Source organism: Chlorocebus sabaeus, chromosome 13, assembly GCF_047675955.1.
Source record: "Chlorocebus sabaeus isolate Y175 chromosome 13, mChlSab1.0.hap1, whole genome shotgun sequence".
NCBI classification, from domain to species: domain Eukaryota; kingdom Metazoa; phylum Chordata; class Mammalia; order Primates; family Cercopithecidae; genus Chlorocebus; species Chlorocebus sabaeus.
This window is the reverse complement of record NC_132916.1, coordinates 1,072,481-1,090,836: the sequence shown is the minus strand read 5'-3', so window position 1 is coordinate 1,090,836 and position 18,356 is coordinate 1,072,481. Positions and strand designations below refer to the sequence as shown.

Below are 18,356 nucleotides of genomic sequence, written 5' to 3'. Positions count from 1 at the left end.
ATCTTTTATATTTAGAAATCTAGTAAATTTTAACAATCATGTGCAAAGTAGCCTTTGATTCATGTTCAGTTAACTCACAATGAACAGATTAAATTCCTTAAGCAATGAGTTACAGTTACAACTTTGTTAAAGTATTTTAAAATTGTTCAGTTTCATTTTAAATTTACTATGTTAGATTTTCTTGAATACTTAAGTGACAAAAATAAAACGTAAGATGGTCTTGAGTTCTTAATCAATTATTAAAAATCTAACAAAGCAAACGTATAAATATGGTGAATTGTAAGTTCTCTTAAAAATGTAAATGCTCATAAACTTTGTAAAATTTTCCTTTTTTTCTCAACTAAAAAGTCACGAGTCCACGGTCAACACCGATGTCAAATTAGAATCAGATCTTTTAAAATATCAACATCCCTAAAGCACTGCAAATGACTGAAATATTAATTATTCCAGGTTATTCCTAAATTCATGCAAGTCTATTAATCCTATGGCTTTGGTGTATTTTGCCATCTCTAGATTTAATTCAAGCCACAAAAGAAACCTTTTCCAATCTGAAGTGACTTGGGGTTACCATTCTAGGGGAACTAGAATGTTTAACGACCGAAGATTTTGGCCTCTCACAAAACCCAGAGCCATCTACACTCAGAATGAGTCTTCCTGACAACTGACATGCAAGTGGAACCCTTTTTGTAACTGCTGTCACAGTGGAAGTCTCCAAACCCCACCCTTGGATAGCGGGGCTGGAGCTCTCAGGCTCAGGTGGTGCCTTTTCCTGATTCTCTGGCCCTGCTGGAGGCAGCTATTTCTGTCTCCTGTTGGTTGGGCTTTGCTGTACTTAGCCCTCTTGAGGGCAGGAGTGTCTTCCATGCTGCTGGGAAGAACCCTGATGCCATCCCATCCGGCATCACGGAATGCCACTTCCTCCTCATCTACCTTCATGGTCTGCGGGGTCATAGTGTACGCACGTGAACTCAGCAGATCTCTCGTGGTTGATGCTGGTCCCACCACCACCCTCACGGCCACAAGGAAACCACAGGTGCCCTTCATGGAGCATGGCGCTGGGGGGTAGTTTAGTCAACGAGAAAGACCTGGGTAGCTAACAACTTCGAACAAGGACAAACACAAGGACTAAAACAGAAATGAAAAACAAATTGCAACACAGATGAAGACACTAGACCAGGTGGGACCCACGGGGAAGAGAGGAGAGACACAGAACCTTCTCCAACCACTGTGAAGTGTGAAGTGCTGTCTTCAGGAGGACACGAGACCCGCAGTGTGTACGTGATGCTTCATTCCCAGGAATACTTGCAGTAAATCATGCAATTCTCTTTACGGATGTAGGTTTACTCATTCTTACCAGTCCTTTCCGTTATCTTTAAAAAGCTCAATTGGCCAGGGGCGGTGGCTCTCGCCTGTATTCCTAGCACTGTGGGGGGCCGAGGCGGGCGGATCACCTGAGGTCAGGAGTTGGAGACCATCCTGGCCAACATAGTGAAACTCTGTCTCTACTAAAAATACAAAAATTAGCCAGGTGTGGTGGCGGGCACCTGTAATCCAACTACTCGGGAGGCTGAGGCAGGAGAATTGCTTAAACCCAGGAGGCGGAGGTTACAGTGAGCTGCAATTGTGCCATTGCACTCCAGCCTGGGTGACAAGAGCAAAATTCCATTTCAAAAAAAAAAAAGAAAAAAGCTCCATTTAGGAAATCTCTCCTCATAAGACAGGATGCAGGCCCGGAGCCTCCTGTGGCAGCCAGGAAGGAGGGGACAGCAGGAGGCTGCACCTCAGCCTCACCCTCTCGGCCAGGCCCACTCCCTGCCCGGTCTTCTCTGTATACAAGCATCACCACAGAGCAGACTGTTTCAATTATGACTACTTAGAAGGAAACAGTGCAATCCTGTTCCTGAATTTATAAATTAGCTGACAGAGTGATCACAGATATCACAGGTTTTTATCCTATGTAAAAACCAAGGAAAGTAACCTTTCCTCCAGGTGTGTACTTACGTCATTTTTCCTTGGCAAAGCTAAACCACAAACCTCAAAGTAATAAGGCCTAAATAAAACAGATTTAAATTTCACCCCACATGCCTTAGTCAAAAAAAAAAGAAAAAAAAGATGACTCAAGGAAGAACACTGGAGATTTAGTTTCCCAGAAGTTAACCATGCTGTCTTTGCATTTCTATTTGTACAATGACTCATATAGATTACTTCTGATAATGCCACTCTCATCAAAGTCTTAATAATTAAAGCATGCAGCTCAATTCCCAACTTTTCGGTCTCAAACCAGCAATCAGCAGGAAAAGAGCCATGCTATCCTGGCATAAACACTTATGTTCCACATTCAACATCCAGCAACCACTCAAAAACTGCAACAGGCCAGGTGAGGCAGCTCGCACTTGCAATCCCAGCACTTTGGAAGCTGAGGCAGGAGGATTGCTTGAGCCCAGGAGTTCAAGGCCAGCCTAGGCAAACTGGTGAGACTGCATCTCAATGCAAAAAAAAAAAAATAGTCGGGGGTGGTGGTTTGAGCCTGAGGTCTGAGCAACTCGGGAAGCTGAGGCGGGACCATCACTGGAGCCAGGGAGTTTGAGGTTGTAGTCAGTCATGATCACACCACTGGACTCCAGCCTGGGTGACAGAGTAAGACCCTGTCTAAAACAAACAAACAAACAAACAAACAAAAAACTATAACACACACCAAAGAGCAGGGGAGGTTTGGAGGGAGACCAACTGTTTCTCAGTGCAATTAACAGAACTAGGTTCAGAAATAACCCAGATATTGGCACTGTCAGTCAGGAATTAAAAATTATTATAATATGTTAAAAGTTCTACTGTAATTTCAGCAGAGGTACAAATCTCTGGAGGAAAAATTTTCTAGGCCTATGATAATCAGAATAAATCAAACTGGAAAAAGAGAACAAAACAAAACACAAAAAGCCACACCCAATGTAGAGGAAACATACTGTAAATACAAAGATGAGAATTTTAGTTTTAAATTAAAGCTACAGCAATCATTAGGTAAAACATTGAGTCCAAAGTATAAAGAGATGAAGGATATAAACATGCAATTTAAAAATTAAAAGAATTCTGGGCCAGGCACGGTTGCTCACACCTGTAATCCCAGCATTTTGGGAGGCCGAGGCGGGCAGATCACGAGGTCAAGAGATCAAGACCATCCCATCCTGGCCAACATGGTGAAACCCCGTCTCTACTAAAAATACAAAAATTAGCTGGGTGTGGTGGTGGGAACCTGTAGTCCCAGCTACTCGGGAGGCTGAGGCAGAAGAATCGCTTGAACCCGGGAGGTGGAGGTTGCAGTGAGCCGAGATTATGCCACTGCACTCCAGCCTGGGTGACAGAGCGAGACTCCATCTCAAAAAAAAAAAAAATTAATTAAAAGAATTCCAAAACCTAGTAGCCTGTGAGACAATGTGCAATCTCATTAGTATTCAAACAGAGGTAAATTAAAATTGGGAGGTACTGCTTCTTGATAATTAACCAAGGTAATGCAAGTGTCCACAACCAAAGCTGGTAAGGAAGCAAACAAGAGGAAACACTTTGAGGAGCATCTGTCTATAGCAGACCCTTTAAAAGTTTATTTTTCCCAGTGACACTACTTCTTGAGAAAGTAATCTATCTCGAGAAAATAAACCCAGATACAAAAAAACATTGTATGCCCAAAGACATACATCAAAACACTACTTATAGTACCAAAATATTAAAAACCATGTCACCGTCCACTCTAAATGATATAACTATCTTACAGATAAATCAGACTGCAAATGTCCATTTCTGCCTTTCCTGCATGTGTCAATGTGCCGCATGCCGCCCTGCGGGCCTTCCCTCCACACTCCGGCATTCTTCCCTTCCCAGGAGGTTGTGTTGCGGCCTGAGCCCCCCGGGGTGCACCTGGGCTCTGCACGCAGACCTCTGCCTTTGTCTGCGTCTTGTCTTTCACTGACACTCTCCGAGAACCCCCCAAGTTTCTACCTTGTGTTCTAGGGTTACCGTACTGACATGGTCTAGTTGTAACTCAGTATAGCTGGAAAAACCAAAGCAAGTCTTCTTATAATAAATCCCGCACAACTGAGAAATTGAAAAATTGAAAATAAAGCCGAACTACCCAATACAACGTGAAAAGAGTTTTTATATCATCTTATATTAATCCTCTTTTATTTCATTACAGTTGACCCCTGGACAACAAGGGTTTGAACTTGCAAGTCCACTTACAGACGGATTATTTTTCAACCAAACTCGGATCAAAAATACAGCCTCCCAGGATGTGAAACCCAGGCATCTGGAGGGCAGACTTTTTGACTATGTGGGTTCTGTAGGACTTGAGTGTGCGAGGATTTGGGAGCACACAGGGGACCTGGAACCAATCCCCCACGTAGACCGAGGGATGACTGTAAGTATTTTACCACTGACAAAAGATAAAATTGATTATTGTGATAGTAATATAAAATGAATTTGATAATATAAGGTAAGGTGATATTTGTGACTCGGTTATCCATTCCAATAAATTCTATCTCTTTGTGTCTGCGTGTGAAGCAGCTTTCTCCATACCTAACCTGCACGCTTCCTGTTCTGCCTGAACTCCCTGTGTGAACGGTAGGGTCCCTCTGCAGCCCACACTTTCAAACTCAGGAACCCATCAGTTCATATCACAACTTTCTTCCATCTGCATCTCTGCTTTGAGATACTTCTGCCTTGCTAGTGTTTTGCTAGAAATAAGTCTCGCTTGGCTGCCATCTCAGCCAGGATAATTTCACTACGAAGCTTCTTGAATTTGTGTTCCCAGTCTAAGCAGTTCAACAGCTACACTGATATCTCATGACAAATACACCACTGTCCTCAGATGTCCAATAAACCAAAGCTGACAATACATCCCGAAGTCACATCTGACCGGGTGCATGTGGTGCGCAGCTGCAGTTCCTGGCAGGACACCCAGGTGTGCTTCAGAGTCTTGGATTCCGAAGCCACTCTGCAGAGCCTGTGGTCCCTTGTGAGCTGTTACGGTTCCTTACTCATTTTGAGAGTCCTCTTAGCCACAGGCATTGTTAGAATAATTTTGTAAGTACGAGTATAACCCTCTTCTTCCAAAAGACTCACAAGTCTTATTTTGACAACTGAGCAATAACAGTGATGAAAAACATGACTTTTTTTCTTTTTAAGCATATCTAGAAATTTACCCTGAGAGGCTCAAAACTTCAGTTTTGGAAAGGGGATAACCGTTCTCACAATTAAAACATATTAAAACAAAACAAAACAAAAACAAGTCATGGAATCTGTCTCCTGCTTTTCAAAAGTGACGTGAGTTCCCTGAAACAAGATGGGTGAGTGCCACACCCGCCCCAGATCACACACTCGAAAGCCGGGTTCCCAGAACGTGCGGCCTCTGTCCCAGCGAGAGGTGGGAAGTTCATCCTACTGTGCCAGATCTTCACGATGTGCATTCATGAGCCTGAAATCATGGAGAGGGTGGGCCAGCTTCCAGCACTCGGCGAGTGCGTGGTGGGGGCCCGCGCCCTGTCCCCAACCCTTTCTCACAGCCCAGTGCTCTCATCCTCAGTCCTGACACCACAGACGCCACTGCGGAGGGGCCAGGTCAGCCACACATCGAGGAAAGGAGAGCTAGAAGGACAATGGCTTATCTCTGCAAGTGCGTATTCAGATCAGGGAAGTCACCCAAAAGCGTGAGATGAGAGGGAGGAAGCAGGGAGCATGGGCGGGCATCGTGCCATCCATGGAGGGCCTGAATGGGACAGAAAGGTGAAGGAGAGTGGCTTCACCCTGGTATTTGTCCTTCTACCTGCCTGTTTGAGCTGGGACACTAGTCTTCTCTTGCCCTTGGGCTGGGACTTACACCAGTACCCCCCACCTCTTCCCCCATTCTCAGGCCTTTGGACTCAGGCGGGAACACCACCACCAGCTATCCTGGGGCTCCAGCTTGCAGACAGCAAATCTTGGGACTTCTCAGTCTCCACAATTGCCATCAGCCAATTCACATAAAAAATTCCATCCATCCATCCACCCATCCATCCATCTCTCTCCCTCTCCATCCATCCACCCTTCCCTGTCTCTATCCATCCATCCATCCCTCTCCATCCATCCATCCCTCTCCCTATCCATCCATCCATCCATCCCTCTCCCTCTCTATCCATCCCTTCCTTCCTCCCTCCCTCCCTCCCTCTCTCTCTTCATCCATCCATCCATCCATCCATCCATCCATCCATCCATCCATCCATCCCTTTCTCTCCATCCACCATCACCTATTGATTCCGTTTCTCTGGAAACGTGTTTCTGTAACATGTGTTTTATCCTCCTACTGGGAGGTTGGTGTTATCACTCCCCAACACTGACCCTGACCTGTTGAAGGCAGGTGGCCTGTATTTCCTGTCTAGTGGGAGGGGCTGCCCTGTGTGACCTAACATCCTACTCTAATCAATACGCAGCCCACTCTCTAGGCCAACACATGCGCTTTACATGTTAATATGCCGGGGCTGGAACTTACAGGGGTCTTTTCCTACAATAAAAATTTCAAATCATTATTTTGATGCACCATCTAATTTTCTTAAAACGAAAGCTTGAGTCACATACTTCATTTTGTGGGCATGATTTTAAACATTATGTGTAGGTTGCACCAGGGATTTAATAAAACAGAGAAAGAACATGCTGCTTTAAAAAGGAAGGATGAATATTTCCAGGTTCAACAATTTCCCAAATGTTAGTGAAGGGATAACATGTAACTTAAAATCAAATAAATGTTTCACTGCAAAATGAAGGCTTCTAAGCCTACCTGCCATGTGTTCCTGAGGAAGCATTGCTGTTTTGGAGACCTATCTGATGACCATGACTGGAAAAACTGCGTACTGCAAAGCTTTTGGAGCAATGGGCCTGCTTTAGATACTTCTATAGACAGAGACAATTAGCACCAGATTAGCACCACTCCTAAAAGTCAACATTACAAAATGAAACGTGGTGAGTGTGTTCATGTTTGGAAATATTTATTCTCTGTGTCCACCCACCCTCAGGGGACTCACTCTCCACTCTGCTGGGCTGGGCTGGCCTCATGGTGGGTGTGATCATGGGGTATGGGATGTTGGCCAGCCTCCACCTTGTCCCACAGGGGCCAGCAGGTCTGATGGGGCTTCACCCGTCGGCCATGCTCCGGGATGAAGAGGATGCTGGACAGAACTGGATGACCTTCCATGAGTGTTAAGGAAAGCCTTTGGTATTTGGGGAATTCTGTCATGTAACAAAACTCAAAAGATGCAGATTACCATAAAACAAAGTATTTTTTCAGGCCAGGCATGGTGGCATACACCTGTAGTCCCCAGCACTTTGGGAGGCTAAGGTGGGAGGATTGCTTGAGGGTAGGAGTTTGAGAACAGCCTGGGCAAAATAGTGAGACCTCCATCTCTATTAAAAATGAAAATTAAAACATGAGCCGGGTGGGGTGGTGCACGCCTGTAGTATCAGCTACTTAGGAGGTTGAGGCGGGAGGATTGCTTGAACCCAGGAGTTTGAGACTGCAGTGAACTGTGATTGTACCATTGCACTCTAGCCTGGGCAACAGTGAGACCGTGTCTCACCAAAAAAAAAAAAAAAAAAAAGAAAAAGAAAAAAAAGGAAAAGGAAAGAAATTATTTTTCAAGACTAGAACTCAAGGATCTTTCAAAACGTACCAAGTACTTTACAGGGTACTTTCTAGTAGAGGAAACAAAGAAAGATGGCAACTTTCCTCAAGGGTGTGTTTACAATTAGCACAGAGAATTATGAAAATCACACAGTTAAGTGACTATAAACTCGTGAATCATACAGTTATGTATTTTATGTGGATGTAAACTGGCTTAATCGGTAGTAAGGAAGAAGGATTCTCTCGAATATGCTCAAAAAAAAAAAAAAAAAAAAAAAAGAGCCACGTGGGCCACAAGAGCGATGCCAGTGGTGACGAGGAGACGAGACCCCCGCGCCCACAGGTGATTTCCTGCCGGTGGTTGCTGGGAGGACACCAGGGGCGACCTGAGAAAGTGGGAACGGGACGCGGAGGTGGCGGCTGGGAGCGGGGGTCCGGGCAGGGCCGCGCTGAGGCGGAGGCGTCCGCGCCGAGCCAGGCATGGCGCCCCCCGATGTCCACACCACGGTCCCGGCATCTGCGAACGGGCGGCTAGAGTGGCCCCCAGGGAAAGAGGACTTGGCGGGTGTGGCTGCGTCGGCGGCCTCCAGACGGCGGATGGCTGTGGATGTCCCAGGTGTAATCACAGGGGCAGGACAAGGACAAAGCGTCCGCACGTGGAGGACGGGCGGGGAGACGCTCGCAGTGAGCAACGGGATCTCGGCCGGAAGACGGAGCACGCCCCGAGCCAGGACGGCGGCGCCTCCGGAAGCCGGAAAAGGCCGAGCACCGGATTCTCCCGGAGCCGCCCTGCCGGGGGAGCTAAGCCCGTGAGCCCGGCAACCTCCCGACCACCGAGCTGCAGTCGGGAAATCGGCCTTTTCCTCCGCGGCCCACGGCAGTGATTCGTTACTGCGGCGACGGGAAGCGTCCAAGCGTCGCTCAAAGGCATTTGCCGCAGCAGCTTTTAAACGATTTGCATTTCTGCCTGTTCGCGCTGGGACACTGGTCTCCTGCCCTTGGGCTGGGACTTAACACCAGTACCCCCCAGCTCTTCCCCCATTCTCAAGCCTTTGGACTCAGACTGGAACAAACCACCAGCTTTCCTGGACTCCAGCTTGCAGACAGCAGCTCGTGGGACTTCCCAGCCTCCACAACTGCGTGAGCCAATTCACATAAAAAATTCCAACCATCTCTCTCTGTCTCTCTCTCTCTCCCCCATCCATCTCTCACCTATTGATTCCCCTTCTCTGGAAACACGTTTCTCTAACGTGTGTTTTATCCTCCTACTGGGAGGCTCCGCAGTGCTGACCCTGGAGCATGCTTAGTGGGGAAACACGGGTCCTGAGATTTCAAGCTGGAAGGTGCTCTCCAACTGTGAAACTGTGACATGGTCCCGGAATAACGGCGCCCACGCGGTAAGATAAGCACAGAGTTTACTTTCTTATCCATAGCGACCATGTGGGCTGCCATTTGGGATATAAAAACAGTGGCACGGGCTTATCTTCCAGAAAGTCCTCTTATGAATGTGAGAGGCCAGAAGTTGTCTCAGCGCAGAAGGACTTGCAAACACGGCGTAGGTTCTGGATGAATGGCAAGTCTATCTAGATTGGGTTTTTTTTTTTTTTTTCCAATTTCAAAAAGAACTTTAAAATAAATATTTAAATACAAATGGCAGAAGCAATGTATTTTATCTTATTACAAATGTGTGCAGCACTTAACAGATTTCCTACCTAGAAGCTCACAGTGGGGCATAAGTGCGTGGGCTTGGAAGTCGTCGGGATGCTGGTGCAAACTCTCAACTGCATATAAACTGATCTGTCTGGATCCCCACACTGTTATCTGAGACACTGCTGCAAACAAAGCTGCCGGCAAGAACTGGATAACATGAGGAAAGACCCTCACACAGCTCCTCGCTCTTGGGGGACACTCAGCAGCAGCTTTGGTTATTATTTTACACAGCATCATTTGTTCCCAAGCAACCTTGTAAAATACACAGGACAAATGCTATGAATGACCATTCCGTATCTGAGAGACTCAGGGAGAACAAGACGTCTCCAGCCTGATAGACACCTGTATTATGAAGGACTAAGTGTGGGAGCTGCCGTAGATATCATCATGCTCCAGGTTCCTAATGTAAGGTCTCTCACCAGCACCCTAGGTACGCGGCAGCAGCCAGAGTCTGCCACCTGGGTGAGCTGATTTCCATGAGTTTCTCCTCCTGATTGCAAAGACCATCGCAGGCTGGGTGTCAGTGGCACCAGACATGCTTCTATGACATTTTTCCACCAGGTAACAACAGTCAATAGTGAACTGGCCATTCTCAAAACCTGCTTACTCCTGGTGTCAGATGGCATCCTGCAATGACCAGCTTTGCATTTTATCAAGAAAAACGTGCTTAAGTCATAGATGAAGGGTCTGATCATTTGATGAGGCTGTAATGTGGAGGTAGAATAGAGAGCCTTAAACCTGTTTGTCAAAACAGCCCGCTTCAAAGCAGCAGAAATGACTGTGGAGCTAAAAATGTATTTATCATAAGATACATGTTTTAAGTTAAATTTATACAGAGTGAGACAGAACATTACCAACTACCCATCAGAAATTAGAAATCAGGGGGTCTGAGGCAGGGGTCAGCAGGCCTTGTTTCCAGAGCCTGGGTCATGACCCTTCTGATCAAAACAGGATGTAGCACAGGAACTGGCCCAAACCAGCTAGGGCCAAGATGGTGCTGAAGCCCTCTCTGGTTGCTCTCATTACTCATTATGTACTGATTATAATTCATCTGCATAAGACACTCCCACTGGCACCATGACAGTTTGCAAATGCATGGAAACAACCCAGAAGTGACCTTATATGGTTCTGGAACTCCCACCCATTTTCCAGAAAGCTCATGAATAGCCTGCCCCTTATTTAGCATATAATTAAGAGTGGGTGTAACTATGCTTGCCAGCGACCAACGCATGCAGCTCTGGGCCACTCTGCCTGTGTGGTGGCCCTGCTGTCGGTGCAGCTACCGTTTTGCTGCACACTTTGCTCTGTCACCACCTCCTCACCCTCGAATTCTTTCCTGAGCAAAGCCAAGAACCCTGCTGGGCTAAGCCCCAGTTTGGGGATTTCCTGCATCAGGTCTGGACCTAGCCTGTAAAATTCTGACCAGCTGATCATAGTTAATAAAGAAAGTAGGTCATACGCGGTGGCTCACGCCTGTAATCCCAGCACTTTGGGAGGCCGAGGTGGACGGATCACAAGGTCAAGAGATCAAGACCATCCTGGCTAACACAGTGAAACCCCGTCTCTACTAAAAATACAAAAAATTAGCCAGGCGTGGTGGTGGGCGCCTGTAGTCCCAGCTACTCAGGAGGCTGAGGCAGGAGAATGGTGTGAACCTGGGAGGCGGAGCTTGCAGTGAGCTGATACTGCGCCACTGCACTCTAGTCTGGGCGACAGAGTGAGACTCCGTCTCAAAAAAAAAAAAGAAAAAGAAAGTAGCAATCCCCCAAGTGTGAGCTGTGCTGTCACCAATTTCACTCCCCGATTTTCACAGCTCTAGCATTCTCTCATTACCAGATCCAACTGTTAGGGGAAATGCTGTTGGTGTTTGTGGCACAGACTTCTAATATTTCACCACACTTGTTCCCATGTTTTCCTTGTGTGTATGTTTTTATATCATAAACAAAATAAACCATGCTTAGGAGAGTACTATCAATCTTTCCTTCAAAACAGCAGTGCCCTCATATACTCTAAATGGAATCATGTATTAAATAAATACGACCTCCAACTTTACCTGTGCTTCACACAAGAACTTCATTTGCCAACCGATGGTATTCAATTTAAAGGGAAGCTCTCCTTTCTTATTAAATTATGCAGGATAGGCTTCCAAGGTTGCTATCTTACTGAGACTTGGATTTTTCTTGCATACACGCTCTTTGGATTGTTGCAAGCCTCTGGTTAATTTTCAGAGTTCTAAGAAAGCTGGTTTTGACAATTTCTGTGACTGCCTTTGTGAAGTAGAAGATTTTCGATGTCCTGTTCCACCATCCCTAGTGCTTCTTTATCATGTTTACTTTTAACAAAAACTTTTCCTGCCTGTGGTTATTTCCAAATCTTAATTTTACTTAATTTTATGCAGTTAACTGTCTCTTCAATAATTACCAGTATTGTCCAATCCTGAGAAAATTTAAGCGATCAGAAAACATATTTTAAAAGTTACTGTAATCATGATAAGTAATTATTGTAATATAATGTATGAAAATAAAAACGACTTCCAGTTGTTTGATTGACAATGCTGGGAAACAGAAGAACGGTAGTGAGGTGATACATGTGGAAGAAAGTGGACTAATATCAGTAAAGAAAGGAAATTTTTAAAAATAAGGAACCAAGTGAATTATAATTCAGTATATGATATCATTACACTTAATGAATCAGTATGATGTATACATATGCATAGCTGGCTTCTTGTGCCTGTTCTTTAGTGGCCCTTCATCACGAAGGTTCATGACAACTACAAGTTGTTGCTTTTTCCTCTTTATTTTTTATAACTATATTTATACCATATTTGTTTCTTTTTTTTTTTATTTTGAGACAGAGTCTCGCTCTGTCGCCCAGGCTGGACTGCAGTGGCACAATCTCAGCTCACTGCAAGCTCCACCTCCCGGGTTCACACCATTCTCCTGCCTCAGCCTCCCGAGTAGCTGGGATTACAGGCACCCACCACCACGCCCGGCTAAGTTTTTCTATTTTTTAGTAGAGACGTGGTTTCACCATGTTAGCCAGGATGGTCTTGATCTCCTGACCTCATGATCCGCCTGCCTCAGCCTCCCAAAGTGCTGGGATTAGAGGCGTGAGCCACTGCGCCCGGCCCCTATTTGTTTCTTTTATTCATTAATCTCAAGGGCAATAGAGACCTACCCAACCTTTTTTTCACTGAAAATTTTCAAGTATTCAAAAAAATTCAGTCAGGCGGAAAGACATTTTGATGCCAAATACTCAAGTGTCAAGACAGCTAACATCTGACTCCCCCATAAATCACTCCCCCCTCCCCGCTGCCACCCTGCTGGGTCGAGCTTTGGCACTTTTCATCTTCCTTTCTTTCCTGACCACCCCTCCATCTCGCTGCCCAAATGCCGTTCAAAGGATTATAAAAGAACACGACAACTCAAAACAATATGTTTTAAAAGTGCAGAATAGGTGATGGCACAAATATTATCAAGAAAATCAGGTCCTTTACAGTGCACATGGCACAGTCTCATGGGAAGAATGAAGCATCGTGAAGATGTACGGCTCAGTATTGTTTGTAATAGGGAACGAAAGCATAAATTCAAATTCCCATCTGGAGCAGACTGAAAAGATAAATTAGGGCCAAGGATGGAATTCAGCGGTGATGCTGATGGAAGCTCTGGTCCATGACAGCACAAGATGCACTTACTCATTTTCAATATTCAATATTATTCAATATACAGCAGCAGTAGCGTGAGTGCCAGGCACAGCAACATGCCCTGAACCACAGCGATACGTTGTTTAGTGGAGAAGAGCAGGGTCACAAGACACGTGTGGAGTGCCGTTCCGCCTGATCACACGCGCTAGGCCAGAGCACACAGTCACATAATGACGCTATTCTCTGAATCAAAGCCTCAATCTTAAAGAGACAAAATGAAATTATTCCCAAACACTGGAGTTTAATACCTGATATTTATTTTATTTTATTTTATTTTTTTGAGACAGAGTCTCGTTTTGTTGCCCAGGCTGGAGTGCAGTGCCGTGATCTTGACTCACTGCAACCTCCGCCTCCCGGGTTCAAGCGGTTCTCCTGCCTCAGCCTCCTGAGTAGCTGGGATTATAGGCGCCCACCACCATGGCTGGCTCATTTTTGTATTTTTTAGTAGAGACGGGGTTTCGCCATGTTGGCCAGGCTGGTCTTGAACTCCTGACCTTAGGTGATCCACCCGCCTTGGCCTCCTAAAGTGCTGGGATTACAGTTGTGAGCCACTGTGCCTGGCCAATACCTAATATTTTTAATCCTTTACAAAAAATCTCCCTCTACATTTTAATAGAAGACCATTCATTTTTATATACAATTGATTTGCAATGGTTATTTTCATGTTTTATTCTAATTAAAAAAGTTTCTGGAAATGCTGTGAACTTTTTTCCGTAAGAACTTTCAAAATTCTGTTCTTTACTTGCTCTGCTGCTTGCTTTCTTGCTGGCACTGGTGTTCATGTTAGTGCCCCATGTAACCATATTTGTACACGGGTCTTCCCATACATTCCCGTTTCATTCAATTAAACATGCACGAGTGCTGAGTGGCAAACACCTTCATTATAAAAGAAACTTTTCCAGATGCATTTCCCCACAATAAAGGTTTATTTCTCTCTCTCTCTCCAATTAAAGTGTATTTCCTAAGTTCTCCCTGTACTCAGTGAACACTGGCCTGTAACCTTAAATATTAGAAGATTTCACCAAAGTAAAGTCATAAAGATACAAAAATATAACGTAAGACCTGTATGCAGCAGAGGTGCCCCACCTACTCAGCAAGACTGTACCTGGGGCATGGATGGGTTGAAGGCCACTCCAGTGACGGTGTCTGTGTGCCCAGCCAGCCGGTGAGAAAACGTGCTCGAGCCCATTTCATACACGTAAGCCTACAAGACAAGATGAGCAGGTGTGCCATGTTAACTCAGAGTGAGGAATCAGCTATATGCTACACAGAGCAGAGGGACTGTCTAGAGATTAGTGCAGTTGATCAAATACAACAGCAACAACCGAGATGCCTGACAAAACATCATCCAAGCTGGGGAACTAACCTTATAAAACAGGCATCTTTTCCCCTTCTCTCTTGTAGATTTTTTACATCTTAGTGAACTTATGTCATACCTTCTATTTACTATCAAAAGCCTCCATAGTACCCTGTGAACAGTTTTAAATATATGCTCATGTTTGATGACTAATTTTAAGGAAGGAGTATAGATTCTGTAATGCAACCCTAACTTGAAGTTCCAAACTGAATGGAAAAAAAAAAAAAAAAAGATACTCGATTGTATCCTCCCCCATAAACTTGAAATAGGTACATATGCTATACTGTGTTTCCTACTCATCAGCTTAGAATCTGAGCAATTCAAATACTTAGATTTTTTTATAGCTGTTGATAAATAAGTTCCTCTCCAACTGTATGTGACACAATTCTGGATATATGTATCCAGAACTGCTATCAATAGTTTATTTTAGAGACAAAATCTGTTATCAGACACCATTATGATGGAATTGAGAGATGAGATCATCATTAAGTAACAAAGTGTATCAACAAATATTTTCTGAAGTCTACTAGTAACAGCAACGTCACATTGCAGCAGAAGGAAGGTGTCAAAGGTGATTCCTTTTCCTGCAAAACCCCGTTTTTAAAAAAATTAAGCGTACTGTGTATATTTGAAGTTTGCAACATGATTTTATAGGATCCACACCTACAGATATGAAGATAATAGTACTGGTAACTAGAGAGGCGGACTCTCATATCTATCATCTCACATCGCTACTTGTATTTGTAACAAGAACAGCTTAAAATCTATGTAGTTCAGGAAAATCCCTAATACTCCATGGTTTTATTAACTTGAGCACTCGTGTTGCACATTAGATACCTGGACTTCTTCATCCTAGCAGCTGCTGTTTCGTATCCTTTGACCCACATCTCCCCATTTCCTCCCCGTCCCTGCCTATGTCTACCCTGTTAGCCACACTTCCATCCTCTATCTTGGTGTCTTTGAGCTCTTGTTAAGATACAGATTTCACACAGAAGTGAGATCCTGCAGTCTTTTTCTTTTTGTGTCTGGTTTATTTCACTTAGCATAATGTCCTCCATGTCCATCCACACTGTGGCAAATGGCAGGCTATACCATTGTGTGTACGTGTGTACAGACATATGCACACACTCCTATATCATATTTTTTATTAATCTGTGTTCATTGATGAGCTTTTAGATTGTTTCTATAGCTTGGCTGTTGTGAGTAATGCTCAATGAACATGGGAGGGCAGATGACTTTACATAGTATTGACTGTCTCTCCTTTGAGCATATACCGAAAGGAGGACTGCTGGGTCATATTGTAGTTCTATTGTTACTGTTTTCTATACTGTTATCCAGATGGCTGCAACAACCTACATTCCCACCAACAGTGCACAGGGTTCCCTTTTTTCACACCCTCACCAACATTTGCTATCTCTTGTCTTTTTGATAATAGCCATCCTTACAGGTATGAGGTGCTAGCTCAGTGGTTTTAATTTGCATTTCTCTTATGATTAGCAATGTGGAGCACCTTTTCATATAGATTTTTGGCCATTTTTATGTTGTCTTTGGAGAAATGTCTAGCCAGGTCCTTTACTCATTTTTCAATCAGGTCATTTGTTTTTCTGCTATTGAGTTGCAAGAGTTCTTTATAAATTTTGGATATTAAACCCTTATCAGATATGTGTTTTGCAAATAATGTTTCCCACTCCATAGGTTGCTTTTTCATTTAAGAAAAATAAAGTTGGCCGGGCGCGGTGGCTCAAGCCTGTAATCCCAGCAATTTGGGAGGCCGAGACGGGCGGATCACGAGGTCAGGAGATCGAGACCATCCTGGCTAACCCGGTGAAACCCCGCCTCTACTAAAAAAAATACAAAAAACTAGCCGGGCGAGGTGTAGTCCCAGCTACTTGGGAGGCTGAGGCAGGAGAATGGCGTAAACCTGAGAGGCGGAGCTTGCAGTGAGTTGAGATCCGGCCACTGCACTCCAGCCTGGGCGACAGAGTGAGACTCTGTCTCAGAAAAAAGAAAAAAAAGAAAAAGAAAGTTGGAGGCATCACACTTAAGATTATATTACAAAGCTACAGTAACTAAAACAATGTGGTACTGCCAGAAAAACAAACACACAGACCAATTAGAGTATAGAGCTCAGAAATAAATCTAAATGTATATGGACAACTAATTTTCAATAAGGCCATCAAGAGGACACAATGAGGAAAGGATAATCTCTTTAATACATGGTAATCTCTTTAATAAATGGTGTTAGGAAAACTGGATTTCTGCACACAAAAGAATGAAATTGGACCTTTATTTTACCATACACAACAATTTTGCCACACACAAAATCAACTCAAAATGGATGAAAGACCTAAAATCATAAAACTCCTAGAAGAGAACATAGTGGAAAAGCACCTTAATATTGACCTTGGCAATAATATTTTGAACATCAGAACAAAAGCTCAGGCTACAAAACAAAAGTAAATAAATGGGACTGCATCAAACTAAAGAGCTTCTGCTCAGCAAATGAAATAATCACCGAAAAAGAACTATTTTAATGTAAGAATGAGTCCTTCAGATTTAGGCCTTCCCAATGATTCTGTCAATGACTAAGCAGGTTTTGAAGTAAAGTCTACAAATAAATGTCTGATATACAGTTGACCCTTGAGCAACGTGGTGGCTAGGGGTGCTGGCCCTCCACACAGTCAAAAATCCACACGAAGCTTTTGACTCTCCAAAAGCTTTACTGATAACCTACTGTTGACCAGAAGTTTTACCAATAACATAAACAATCAATTACCATGTTTTATATGCTATATGTATTAATACTTTATTCTTACAATACAGTAAGCTAAAGAAAAGAAATGATATTTAAAAAATCATAAGGAAGAGAAAATATACTCATTATTCACTGAGTGGCATCATAGAGGTCTTCATCCTCATTGTCTTCATGTTGAGTGGGAAGGAGGAGTAGCAGGGGTTGGTTTTGCTGTCTCAGCAGTGGCCGAGGCAGAAGAGGTGGAGGAGGTGGAAGGGGAGGCAGCACAGGCAGGCTCACTTGGTGTAACTTCACAGAAATATGTCATAATTTCTGCCTGACATTTTTGCTCTCTCACATTTTCTAAATGGTACCAATCCTCCTACCATTTGCTTTCATTTCACTGCCTGTATCATAGAAGGATCCATGTCATGAAAGACATCAAAAGCACTGAGTCATCAGAACCCTTCTTCCAGATTATGTCTAATGTCAATTTGTTTCTTGGCACTGCTTCTTCCATGTCTTCTTACTCATTGTCCAGCACTGGTTTGAAGCACTCATCTCCATCAAGTGGTCTTCTCTTAATTCCTCTGGTGTGGTGTCTGTTAGCTCTTGAATTTCTCCAAGATCCATAGCTTGAAACCTTTTTTGCCATATCCACCATCTCTTTCATGATTTCCTTGATTGGCCCTGTCATAAATCCTGTGAGGTCATGCACAACTCTGGACAGTTCTCTCCAGTGGGAATTGTTTCAGGGTTGATGGCCTGCATGGCTTTTCCTATAACAGTAATGGCCTCTTCAATGGTGTAATCTTTCCAGGTTTTCATGATGTTCTCTCCATCAGAATTCTCTTCCACAGCATTGACAACCCTTTCCATAGGGTTCCATTTGTAATGACCCTCTGATCTGGAGTCTGGATTAGAGAAGTTGTTTGGGGGCAAGACCACTTTGATGCCTTTGGTGTTAAACTCATTGGGTTCTGGGTGGCCAGAGGCATTGTCCAATATCAAAAGAACTTTAAAAGGCAGTCATGGCCAAGTGCAGTGGCTCACACCTGCAATCCCAGCATTTTGGGAGACCAAGGTGGGTGGATCATGAGGTCAGGAGATTGAGGCCATCCTTGCCAACATGGTGAAACCCCATCTCTGCTAAAAATACAAAAGTCAGCTGGGCGTGGTGGCACATGCCTATAACCACAGCTACTCGGGAGGCTGA

General features: G+C 44.2%; 1 protein-coding gene across 6 annotated transcripts in view; it reads right to left on the bottom strand.

Annotated features, from left to right (window-relative positions):
* The window catches only part of WDR27 (WD repeat domain 27), a 246,079-nt gene that overhangs the window by 106,831 nt on the left and 120,892 nt on the right, over positions 1-18,356 (bottom strand). For all 6 annotated transcript variants that reach the window (XM_073022250.1, XM_038001231.2, XM_038001226.2 and 3 more), the window contains one exon: positions 14,155-14,253. In XM_073022250.1, coding sequence (XP_072878351.1) covers positions 14,155-14,253 — 99 coding nt within the window. The remainder of the gene's footprint in view (positions 1-14,154; positions 14,254-18,356) is intronic.